This window comes from Glycine soja, chromosome 9 (assembly GCF_004193775.1).
Source record: "Glycine soja cultivar W05 chromosome 9, ASM419377v2, whole genome shotgun sequence".
NCBI lineage: Eukaryota > Viridiplantae > Streptophyta > Magnoliopsida > Fabales > Fabaceae > Glycine > Glycine soja.
This window is the reverse complement of record NC_041010.1, coordinates 35,202,170-35,213,946: the sequence shown is the minus strand read 5'-3', so window position 1 is coordinate 35,213,946 and position 11,777 is coordinate 35,202,170. Positions and strand designations below refer to the sequence as shown.

Genomic DNA, 11,777 nt, shown 5'->3' with positions numbered 1-11,777 from the left:
TCTTAAAGAAAAATAAATAAAAGCATGTTCAATAAAATCACAAATTTGAGATGCATTATGATAAAACTATGAATAACAAAAATAACAAGGTCTTGTAAATTGTTTTTGAAAATGTATATCTTTTACCTTTTTTTACTTCTAAGTTATAACAAATTATTGCTACTTTACTCCATGCATCTTACACAGTTACACATGGCTGTTTTTTATTTTTTTTTCTTTTTCTGATACACATGGCTCTGTCAACAATTTCTTCTATATTTCTTAACATTTGTGTTTAAAAATGTCATTTATTTTCTTTTTGTCACTACAATATGTTCTCATCCTTTTGTCCTTGGGAGCCAAGGAATTGGACCACATCGTGTGCTAGTGGACTTGGGTTAAGTTTATTTTATTAAAAGTATTTTTCTTTAACCTCAACATGTGTTAAGCTAAGTGACCATGACTTTTAAAGGCTTAGAAAATAAGGATTGGATCACAATCCTATGGTATAAAATTTTATAATAGTGATATTTCTCACTAGTTAAGTATGTGTTTTATTAACCATTTTATAATGTCACATACAGCATAAAAAAAAATAAAATCTAATGGTGGGTATTAAAATTACATAAATTTTGAACATAATTGGCAACAAAAAATCCGGGTGCTATGTGTCTCTCTGTCTTTAAAAGCTTGTGTCTTTATCCGGTTTTGTCGATGAACCCAAAATAATAATACATGGTAAAAAAAAAATACTAGCAATTCTAAGCATGGTCATTGTTCTCCTTCAAAAAAAAAAAAAACATGGTTATTATACTTATTTTGCACTCATAAGAAGAAACTACTAATACATTTGCATTATTAGTGCATTTAAAAACAATTGCCAATTCGCACATAAACTTATTCTTATTTTGGATACAACCTGATCATCACAAAAAAATGATACATCTTATAAACAATTTGATAAACAAACTTATGGAATCAAATACAGGTGAACCATAACAAAATACATTTTAACTCTAAATTTGAATATATCAGCAATCATCAACTAACCAATAACCTCCTTCTTGGCATAAAATCTTCTGTACATGGAATCAACATTGGTGAGATAGAAGGTGCCTGGAGGTAAGTAGCTACAGTCCTTGCTTGTCACAAAGTCCTTCCCCCCATATCGGTGTTCCATGATCTTCAATGTTTCAACAAACTTTTCAGGAGGAATCTGCAAACTCGAGTTTATTTAGTTAAAAGCAAAATACACTGTCAACTAATTAGAATTTATCTTAGAAGACTTGTAAAGTATCTATTACAAAAACCAACAATTTTACAATACATAGCAATACAAAATTAAATGATAATATAAAAGACTTGTACATGCATTCTAATTAAATTCTTTTGTTAAAGGTGATACAACAAAGGAGGTAAATTTTTTTGTATAATTGAAAGACCTAAATGCATCGGTTCCAATGTCAAATTTTGGTATTGAGATGTACAAGGTCTCAAGTACAACAATACTAGTCTTGTTTGGGTTGATTTAAGTGTGTCACACTCATCAACAGTTAGATAAAAGTTGCATCCATGCACCTTAACTTCATAAGGTGCATTGAAAAGGTCACCCTATATGCGTAGTTTCTTAGATGATGAAGCCAATTTATCTTATAAGTGGTTAAAGACTACATACCTCAACTCTCTGCTTCAACTTGTCTGAAACATTCATCACTGTTACAATGTTTGACAAGTTAAAAGGATGTTGACCCTCTTGAAGGTGGAAGGAGAACATTGTAGCTGTTAAACCACTTCCATATGAAAACATAACTACCCGTTTACCTACCTGCACATTGAAAGACAATTCTGATGAGAAATTTAGAATCAGCCATTGTCCATATGAAAGATGCAGTCATGCATAAAGGGAAAATAAACAAAGAATATAAGTGAGGGAAACCTTACCAATGAACTGTTCTTATTGTGAAGAAGAGAAGCAAATGCTGCATAAAGAGATGCAGTGTACATGTTACCAACTTGCTTTGGGATTAGTGTGCTGGGCTGCACCTTTGCATCATATAGATGTTTTGCAGCTTGCTGGTTTGCCTATAGGATGACAATGACCACAAAGGCACAGACCATTTGAAAGTTCAATTTCAATTCTAGCAATAATTTTAGTCAATAAAACACAAATCAAACATGACAAGAGTAGCTACCTTTTCAAGATCACGACTTTGATAACTGTCATCACCAGATAAGGATGCATATGGTGCAAGGGTGTCCCTGGCAACTTCATCAACAAAACTGGCACAGAATAACAAATTCAGAGAACATAAAAATTAGGATTCAAATACATTAATTTAGAAATGGAAGCGACTTTTCTGGTTCATATACCCCAGTTTCCTGGGAGTTGTTAGTGCTTAATCCAAAAACAATTTACAGAATATCATCTAATCTAAATGTTGCGTTGGCAAAAGGCAACTCCTTGGTTCAACTATCTTTTCTCTTTTTCTAGTAAGCACTAGTGGGTTTTGTGAAAAAGAGCTAACAAGTATATGCAATTGAAATCTCAAGTGCACTGCTCCGACTGGCTTATTACAAACAACAAATATCCAAAAGGTAAACTAATAGTTATCCAGTAAAAGGGTCAATGGCATTCTATAGCTTGGCCCCTTGAATTGAAAATGCATTGATTAAAGCATATGGATAAAGCAGAAGATACACAAACCTGGGATTTCTCAAGAAGTCATTGAAGTATAGTCGGCCAAAACTTTTCTGCACAAGCTGCAATATATCAAGAAAGCAATTATGTAGAGAGTCCTTGTAGGTCGCGTTATGACATACTTCTCTGCCTTTTCATTTTCATTCCAAATTTTTTTAGCGTACCCCATTGCCTAGAGGCTCTTCGCTATGCGAAGGTATGGGGGAGGGATATTGTACGCAGCCTTACCCTTGCATATGCAAGAGGCTGTTTCCGGATTCGAACCCATGACCAACAGGTCACCAAGGCACAACTTTACCGCTGCACCACGGCTCGCCCTCCATGAAAATTCCTGCATGACAATTACCTTGTTGTATGGAGAATGAAACACAAAATAATCAGAATCTGACATTGAAAAAGGTCTCCCCTCCAATTTTTCAAATCTGTATATGGAAGAACATTTAATGAGAATGTGAAGCAAAAAGAAATTCAAAATGGCCATTTTGGTTCAGTCTATGCTTACTTCTTACAGTAAAGCTGATAACAGGAATCAAGTGCCATGAGATAACAGGTCTGTGAGAGTTTTCCATCAACAACCTATAGCAGGAAAATGACCAATTAAAATTAAAGAGAAGATCTGTCTAAACTAATGTGTGCTGAACTATTAGTGGATTGACAGAAGGCATCAACAAGCACTAAAGCATAATAGTAAGAATTGGTGTAAAGCAGAGATTAAAACCCAAGCATGTTTAAATATTTATGTTTGCAAACTGAGATATATTACTTGAACAAAATTTAATCAAAGTGGGCAATCTTTATAACCATTTAAAAAAAAAAACTAAATCAGTGTTTATTAGCTTTAGCTGCTCTGTAAAAATTGATGGTTGTGCATATGAATTTTATAATTTGGTACAGCATTGGGGACAAGTGGGTGGGAAAAAGGATTCTGCTAACCAATATAAAGAGTGGGCTAGTGTACAAGACTTCCACTGTAAAACTGTAAAAGTAAGACAAGCAATAGACATTTTTTTGTTCATAAAGTTTTTTTTTTTAAAAAAAACAACTTCTTAGTACATCCTTTTTCAATTACAATCCTCCTTGATTATGTTTGTCAATATTTCAAATAAGCAATAGAACACGAAATAAGGGGTAAAAAAGGTAATACTGAAATTTGGAAATATCTTCATCATAGATAAGTTTGTCTTATTGTAAGAACAAAAGAACTTCAATCACATAAACTAAGACTACACTTCGTAGTACAGTTATGATGCAATTAAAATTAATAATGAGGTGACAAAGCATTACTGGATATTCACTAGCAAGATTTGGCTTGTAAAAATCATATGCATGAGACATGTGACTGCCTCTGAGTTTGCTTTCAAAAGCAATAGGAGCATCTGGCCCTACAAGCATGGCAATTGCAGCTGCTCCTCCAGTGGGACGAGCAGGTCCTTCAGCATATACCTGAAACAAGTCATAGGCTCATAGCTATGAAAATTGTTTGACACTATATAATCTGCATTCTGCAATTGGTTTCAACATTTGAAGAGAAAGGAACATAAGTATAATAGTAGTCAAGTGTAGAACAAATGATGAGACACGTAGACATTCAAAATAAAACATGCTCCATGCTTTCTTGTTAAAGTAATATCTTGGTAAACTAACTATGTATGAAATTCAATTATAAACTTGCACATTAGAATTAGATAGCTCAGCATAGCTTCTGCAGTTCATACTTTGTTGTTTCATGAAAGTGGATTTCTACCCTTCATAGTTCATAACTTGAGAAAATTATATTATTCTAGAGTTGGTCAGATGTTCTAAGACATACATACAATCGTGTCACTAATAAGACAAAAAATGGATAAAAATATAAGAATTGAAATTTTTTTATGCATTAAGTGGTAAATCTGTAGCAAACGTACCGCAGTGTCTGTACATACAACAAGTCCATAACGTCCATCCCATGAGCTACTCTCCACCCAATTCACACAATTGAACAAAGCAGCTGTTCCTCCATAGCATGCATTAGTTGAATCAACACCTTCAATGTCAATATTACCACTTGCCTGATTGTTGCATGAGTTAATATAAAGATGCAGATATCACATAAACACGAATGCAGATTTCTTTCCTTTTATTCCTTTCTAATTTTGACTCATCTTCAAAAATAAATAAATTAGATAGCAATTTAATAGTCCAATATCAAAAAACCATCTCATTTGTCATTTTGTGTTCCTTTGGTAGCATCAAATATGTATGGACACAAAATAAGGGATTATATCCAGTCACACTCCAGAATCCAGATTATCCCAGTAGAGGTGTCAAGATACGGGAAGATATTATGACTGTAAAATCTATAGAGTCTAATAATCTTATAAGGTGAGGGTCAACACTCAACACCTAAACAGAGAATAATTTACCTCAAAAACTTGCATCAGGAAGGTCTTAATTGATTTGCTTTTGTCAATAACAGTTTCACTCCCAACCTCCAAACGTCCAATTTGCTTAGGATCAACATTAAATTTTTCGAGAAGTGAAGTAACTACCGTCAAGCTGTAAATTCAAAGTTTAAAAGCAAAATATTATAAAATAAGTGCAGGAAAGATGAGTATTATAGTATTATACAAGCCCAAAAGGACCAAAACACTGACTAGCTTCACCAATCAAGTACAAAAGCATGACTTAAGTATCCCCTACCCCAAAAACAGACACATTAGAATTACCAGAAAAATCTCCTAGGAAACACTATCTCAAGAACAGAGAAACTACATTTTCTATTTAAGGAATACTAATAGCACTCTTTTGAACACTCTCTACTCTTTATAATCCACATGTGATTCACCTATTTTTAAAATTGAGCAAATCTGGTCCCTCTGTCCATTTTCTCCTACCTACCCCCCCCCCCCCCCCCCCTTCAAATTACCTACTCAAAATTTTTTGTGAACCAATGTTGTAAACCTTCTTTTGCTCAAAACTCACCAACTAAAAAATATCAAATTCCACCCATTTTTTTTTTAAAAAAAAGATAAAGAAACTCAAATTTCCCCCTTTTAAACTCTATAATCCTTCAAATTTCCACTAAATCATTTGCTTCTAAACTTTGGAAATTACTTCATATTCCAAACATTGTAAATCCTCTAAAATTTGGCTAAAAATAATAATTTGATAGTTTTAAGTGGAAGAAAATCAACATAGGAATAATTTGCTTAATTATATAAATAGACCACCTTAATTAGTTAAAAAAAAAACTTGGGAGATCAAAACTACACACATTCCAAACCAAAGGTACCAATTAGCAAACTACTAAATAAAAACAAAACAATAGTCAGGAAATGCTTATTGGTCATGCAAAATTGTAATCAACCTCATTGAGATAACATCTTCAACCTCAGAGCAGAAGGCCATGCAATCCTGTCCAAGCCCAATAGTGTATTTCCCTTTGCTCACCCCATCATGACCCTCCAAAGCTTCCTGCAGAACCCATCAAAACAAAACACACAACATAACCAAACAAAGAATAAAAATCACAGCTTTACAAAACAAAACATAACAAAAAGAAAGTATAAAAGTCAGAGCTTTATGAGAAAAAAACACAAATTGAGACCTGGGTGACGCAGGTGGGAGGGAAGTAGATGTCCATGGCAAGGATTCCCACATTGGCAGGGCGTAAAGAGGCCATGGAAGAGAATTTTCCCTCTCTTTCTTTTGGGCCCTGTTTGGATGCAGAGAAAGTGTGGGAAAGTAGTGTTGTAGAAAGTGAAAGTTGTGGAATTTGGAATGCAAAGTGCAAGTGTGTGTGTTAGATTTAGGAAGAGTTGTGTTGTGTGTGTGTCTTCCCAACTAACACTCCTTTTTTGGCGGAAATTTTAATGGGTGTCTGTTTGAAGATGTTATAAAAAAATATTTTTAAAATAATATAACATAATAATTACATAAGTTAATAAACAGATTTTAGCCCATTTGAATTCTGTAAGCTTAATTAAAATAAAAATCATTTTATAAGACTGTCAGATTGAGTAATCCATACTAAAAATGTATTACAAATATATTATGAATTATTCAATCCATAATACATTTGAGGATGATGTGGGGTAACGGTTCGTAGGTCACAATGATGTGTGTGAAGGTGATGGGTGGTTGGATGGCGGCACTGTGGTGAATTTGGTGCAGTGTGAAGATGGTGTTGAGTGGAGGACTGGAGGTGAGATGCAGTGGTCATGGAGGTTTGGGGAAGGATAAGAAGGGGATATTATAAAACTTGGAGGTGCATTAAGTAATTGTCCCTCCAATTGGATGTCATTTTTTGCTTTTGAAGGATACTATAGAGATGAACCTTTAACCCCTAGCATCAGTGTGTAGTTTGGGCTTTGTCCTCCTCTGTACAAAAAAAAAGTGCATTTAAGAATTTCCTTTTTATAGGCAACGAACTACTATAATAATTGAGGGAGGTGATCGTAATTTTCTCATAAACAAAAATGTGAATGCTAATTTTTATTTTTTTTTGGGTAAAATGTATTTTTTCAATTTGGTAAAATGAATTTTAACTCTCTTAATTTTTGGTCAAAATTAATTTTTTTGGTATATGATCAAAATTAATTTTAATTCCTATACTTTAAAAAATGACGATAATTTTGATCATTTTATTGTTTATAATTAGTTATTTTTTTCTCTCACCCTAATATCTTATGTTCTATAAAAAGGATGAAATTTATCAATTATAAAAAAATACGATAATCAAAATCACCATTTTTAAAATATAGAAATTACAACCAATTATGATCAAAATTTGAGGGATGAGAAACACATTTTATCTTAATTTTTTGCTGCTGAAAAGAGTCTTTAAAGGAGTAAGCGGACATTTTTTGTCCTTTAATTTGATTTTGTAGTCAATTTTCTTGTTGTAACTTTATTACCCTTTAATGTCAGCTATGGAGTTATGGACATACCAGAATTCATAAGCTTAAACATTACAATATAGGAGAAGGAGATATAAGGTAAGTTGGATGGTTAAGGAAAAAAAAAAAATCACGGATTTGATCTTTTCTCTTTGTAAAACTAACATTTATTGATAAAAATTATAAAAAAAAAATAGTGCACGAAACAAAGTATATTAATTTGACATAATGAATTATCCACATAATTTCTGAATCCTTCATACAAATGAATGAATAGGGTAAGTAATCCTTGTTTCCTTGGAGAATCATATTTGCATTCACATGAAATTTTCAGCAGAAGTCACACTTAATGGATTCTTCCAAGACCTACTACAATCCATAAGAATAAATGAAACTAAATTGGAATAAACTAAACTTCAACTATTTTCTGATTGATAGCAATATATCTCCACCTCTCCTTCTCCACAAAGTCAGCATCAAGGAACCTAGCAACAAAAGCCCAAAGCTTATAGACATCTTCAAAATTAGCTAGGAAGCCTAATGCAGCAGTAACCACACTGATTCCAACACTATCTTTCTTGTTGGTTGTTGTCATCACTCCTTCTTGGCCTCCAACCACTTTGGTTTGTAGGACTTTTCCCTTCTCTTCTGCATACTTATCAGCAAACCAAATATGATGCAGGAATGCATAGCTGATAGATATGTTGCTTCTATCAGCAAGTTTCTGAACAAGAGCAGGCTCGACCCTTTCACCTTTCCAATCATATATATTGAATGCCAAAGCAGGCCCTCTATCAAATTTCACTTTTGGACCATAAATCTTGACCAAATGAACCCCTTGTGTGTTGGGATGCTTAAGCTTCCGCATTGAGTTTACAAGCCAGTTTATAAGGTACCTTGACCGGTTAGTGATGAGAATCAATCCTAAAGAATCCACTTGGTCTAAGCACCTACATTGAATGTCAGTTTCTTCGACTTTACTACTTTTCTTAAGGTTCTGAACTGCCTCTTGTTGTACCTCCTCAATTTCAGAACATTGAGGAGCTTTTAATTTTGAGTCAGGTGGTTCTCCTTCTTCAACTATTTCTGATTGTTTAGTTTGCATTGGACCTGAGAAATATGATAAAGGAAATAGTTTCTCTTCATGTAGGCATGCTGGTGATGGTTTGTTTTTAAGTTCCAAGTCAGTGCCAGAAGAATCATCTGATAATTGATGAGGCTGCTTTTCTGGTACAAGGTTGACAATTCCTGCAGAAGGGTAAGATTCCAAGCTGGAAATAGCAGATTTCTTGATGAAAAGGCATCCAAATCCAGAAGGGTTTTCCCCGAAGACCTTGTAGAAAGAGCAAATAAGAAAGTCTGGTTGAAAGAGAGAGAGGCCAAAACAGTCCATGTCTTTTGGCCCCAATGCACATGCATCAACCAACACATGCCATCCAATCTCCTGTGCTATGCTCATCCAAAGATAAGGATATTTTGCTCCTGTCACTCTTGAACTAAGTGGCAAAACAAATAGACCCTTTCTCTTCTTTTTCTTCTTTCTCTTACTCTCAATCATCTTCCTCAGCTTTGTTGTCTGGATCCTCAGCCTTGGCCATGAGAACTCAGCTGACATGGCCCTGGCTCCTCTCTTCTCTGAGGAGCTAATCATCACTTCCACCGCCTCGCTCTCGTAGTCATAAACTGTCAAAAGCCTCCTACTAGTTTGGAATTGGTATGAATCTGCCACAAGTTTGAAAGCTGAGGTTCTGTTTGCTGTGAAAACCATGAAGTAATCATTTTCAGATACGTTAAGGAAACTCATGATTCTCTTCCTCATTGCAGCCTCAAATTCTGTGTCTTGCCCTCCATGAAGCAACAAAGTCTTTAGGCTCCCAGTCTTGCAAGACAAGCTAAAGAATGGAATATCTGAGTAATTAGGTGGTGTTTGAGGAATTGAAGATGAGGGTACTTGGCCTTTTGATGTTTCATGGTGTTGAAGTTGAGAGTAAGAGAAGAGGCCAATGCCAATGTAATCAAGGCAAGTTTGGTTGGAGAGTGAGAGGTGGGAATAGTCCTTGGCTCTAACATGGTCAACTTGTTCAGTCTCAGAATACTGAGTGTACGCTTTGGTGAACTCATTGAATGATTCATGAAGCGATGGAAGAGACTCATGGTTTGTGAATTGAGTGTTTGGGAATATAGAGGATGTTGTTGTGACCGCGAAGCTGTGGCGCCACTCGGCAGAACTGTTTCTGATTTTTGGTGCTGTGTTGTGTTGTTGTGATGTTGGTGAGTTGAAAAATGGGGTTGTGCAGCTGCAACAACAACATTGAGGGCATGTTTGTGAGACCTCATTAAGGGTCTGCATTTTTTTTTCTTCCTCCTCCTTGTTTGTTGCACTCTAAGACTAGTTTGGTATATATGTATATTAATTTGACATTTCTATTTTCTACAGCTATTGCCTATTGGATTGGTTGATGATGCTTTGTGCCATTCGGCATATAAGAAAAGCACATAAAGATGACAACGGAATCTCTCTCAAGTTTTGTTTATAATATATTTTTGTGTTTTGATTTAGCTGGCTGATACGGCAATGTATGATGAAAGTTGAAACTATCGAAAGGGTCATTGTAATGCAATTTAGACTTGGTCTTGCATAGCCCAGTTGACCTGTTAAGACTTACTGGCCAATCAATCTGAACCGTTTAATTTGGTCTAATGATTGTAATGTATACTATATGATTTGAAATTTTCCTTACAAGGGTTATTTAAATAATTGTATATTTCTTGTTTCACGTAATAAGTGTATGCTAAGTTTTACTTTGGTGGGTTGCCCCTTCCCCTTCCAATATTCAAGTTGTTTTTGTTCTTTTGGTTAGTATGATATGTCCATTTTATTAAATTATTACAGGTGGCCATCCCTGATTATATAATGTCATGAATTTGACATAGGCAATGATAAGAGATTTGTGTGTGGAGGAAGAAAGATATTTAATATGACTAATGACGGTCATACATATATAATCAGAGTCCAAAACTCAAAATTGCACTCTAATCTGACCTACTAAATTATTGTATTTTGTAGCTTAAAAATTCAAATAGGACCTCTTTTTCAGCGAGTAATATTGGAACTTAGGTAATGAATGTTTTAGTTATCAAAGACATATGAGTTACTAAGGCAGGTACTAGAAAAAGGGATTCTTAACTATAGCTTTTGATTTCCTGATAAGAACTAATCGGAGAAAGATAATTGGTGGTGTTGAAGAATCAGACCTGATCATGATTTGAGAGTGTTAAGTGGAGTGGACGCAAAAAGTGGTCATTATTTAAGTTGGCATTATCTAAGAAATTCAATTTCAGAGAAAGAGAAATGGTATATTGTCCTATTGAATAAATTGTTTTTTTTTCATCTTCTGTTGAAGTTGAAAATAATTTTTTTCATAGACTACAAGTTTCATTTAGGGAACTAATCATGCTCAACCATGAGGAAAATGCTTGTGCCGATAGGATAACCTCTCATCGTATTGTACTGTTTTGTTGTTATATTTATACATTCGCAGGTTTGTTGGGTATAGGATCATCAGGGTTGGTGGTGCCAGCATAGTTTCGATGCCCATCCCCTATTTTGATGCCTTTCTAATCCTGCCCATTTCATAAATAAAAAAAACTTAAAAAGAATAAGGGCGATAAAAAAGTTTTCTTCCAGTATTTAACTTAGGACTTAAATTAGATTAAGCTGGAATAATTGAAAGAAAAACTAGTAATTATTAATTTGTTTGGATAGAGCTTGCATTATTGAATGATTAATGTATAGCATTGTGAACGATGATATATGAGATGGGGAAGGATAATGGCTCAATAAGACAAATATAATCTCAGGCATGTTTATGACGAGGAAGGGCCCTTATTCAAAAGCAAACCAAAGTGAAGTTGACTGACCTTAAATTATATGCAATTATTAATCGAAAACAAGCAAAATTGCATGCTATTCAACAAAGAGTAATTGGATGTGGTGGGACAGACCAAAAAGAGCATACATAACCAGTTGCGCATGAATCCTCTGGTTTATGTGTTGTTTGTTTTGTATAGATATATAAAAAATTATTTAAAGAAAAAAGAAGTGAAAAAATTTCTCTTTACATACTTAAAAAAGGAGAGGAAAAAAAGAGTCAAAAAAAGAATTTGTATAAAAAACACTAATTAAAAAAATATTTAACTATAAAATTTAAACATTCTTACTC

At 34.1% G+C, this 11,777-nt stretch overlaps 2 protein-coding genes across 2 annotated transcripts; both read right to left on the bottom strand.

Annotated features, from left to right (window-relative positions):
• Positions 1-807: 807 nt before the first annotated feature.
• On the bottom strand, positions 808-6,983 carry LOC114366882 (hydroxymethylglutaryl-CoA synthase-like). Its single transcript, XM_028323908.1, has 12 exons — positions 6,264-6,983; positions 6,024-6,130; positions 5,080-5,212; positions 4,582-4,725; positions 3,962-4,120; positions 3,180-3,253; positions 3,024-3,099; positions 2,684-2,739; positions 2,172-2,259; positions 1,921-2,061; positions 1,655-1,804; positions 808-1,195 (listed from the first exon to the last, which is right to left on the bottom strand). Exons 1-12 carry the CDS (start codon positions 6,336-6,338, stop codon positions 1,025-1,027), a joined length of 1,374 nt encoding a protein of 457 aa, XP_028179709.1. The 5' UTR covers positions 6,339-6,983; the 3' UTR covers positions 808-1,024.
• Positions 6,984-7,748: 765 nt separating this feature from the next.
• Positions 7,749-11,332, bottom strand: LOC114425849 (molybdenum cofactor sulfurase-like). The gene has a single exon (XM_028392811.1). The coding sequence runs from the start codon at positions 9,902-9,904 to the stop codon at positions 7,964-7,966; it is 1,941 nt and encodes a 646-aa protein (XP_028248612.1). The 5' UTR covers positions 9,905-11,332; the 3' UTR covers positions 7,749-7,963.
• Positions 11,333-11,777: the final 445 nt, after the last annotated feature.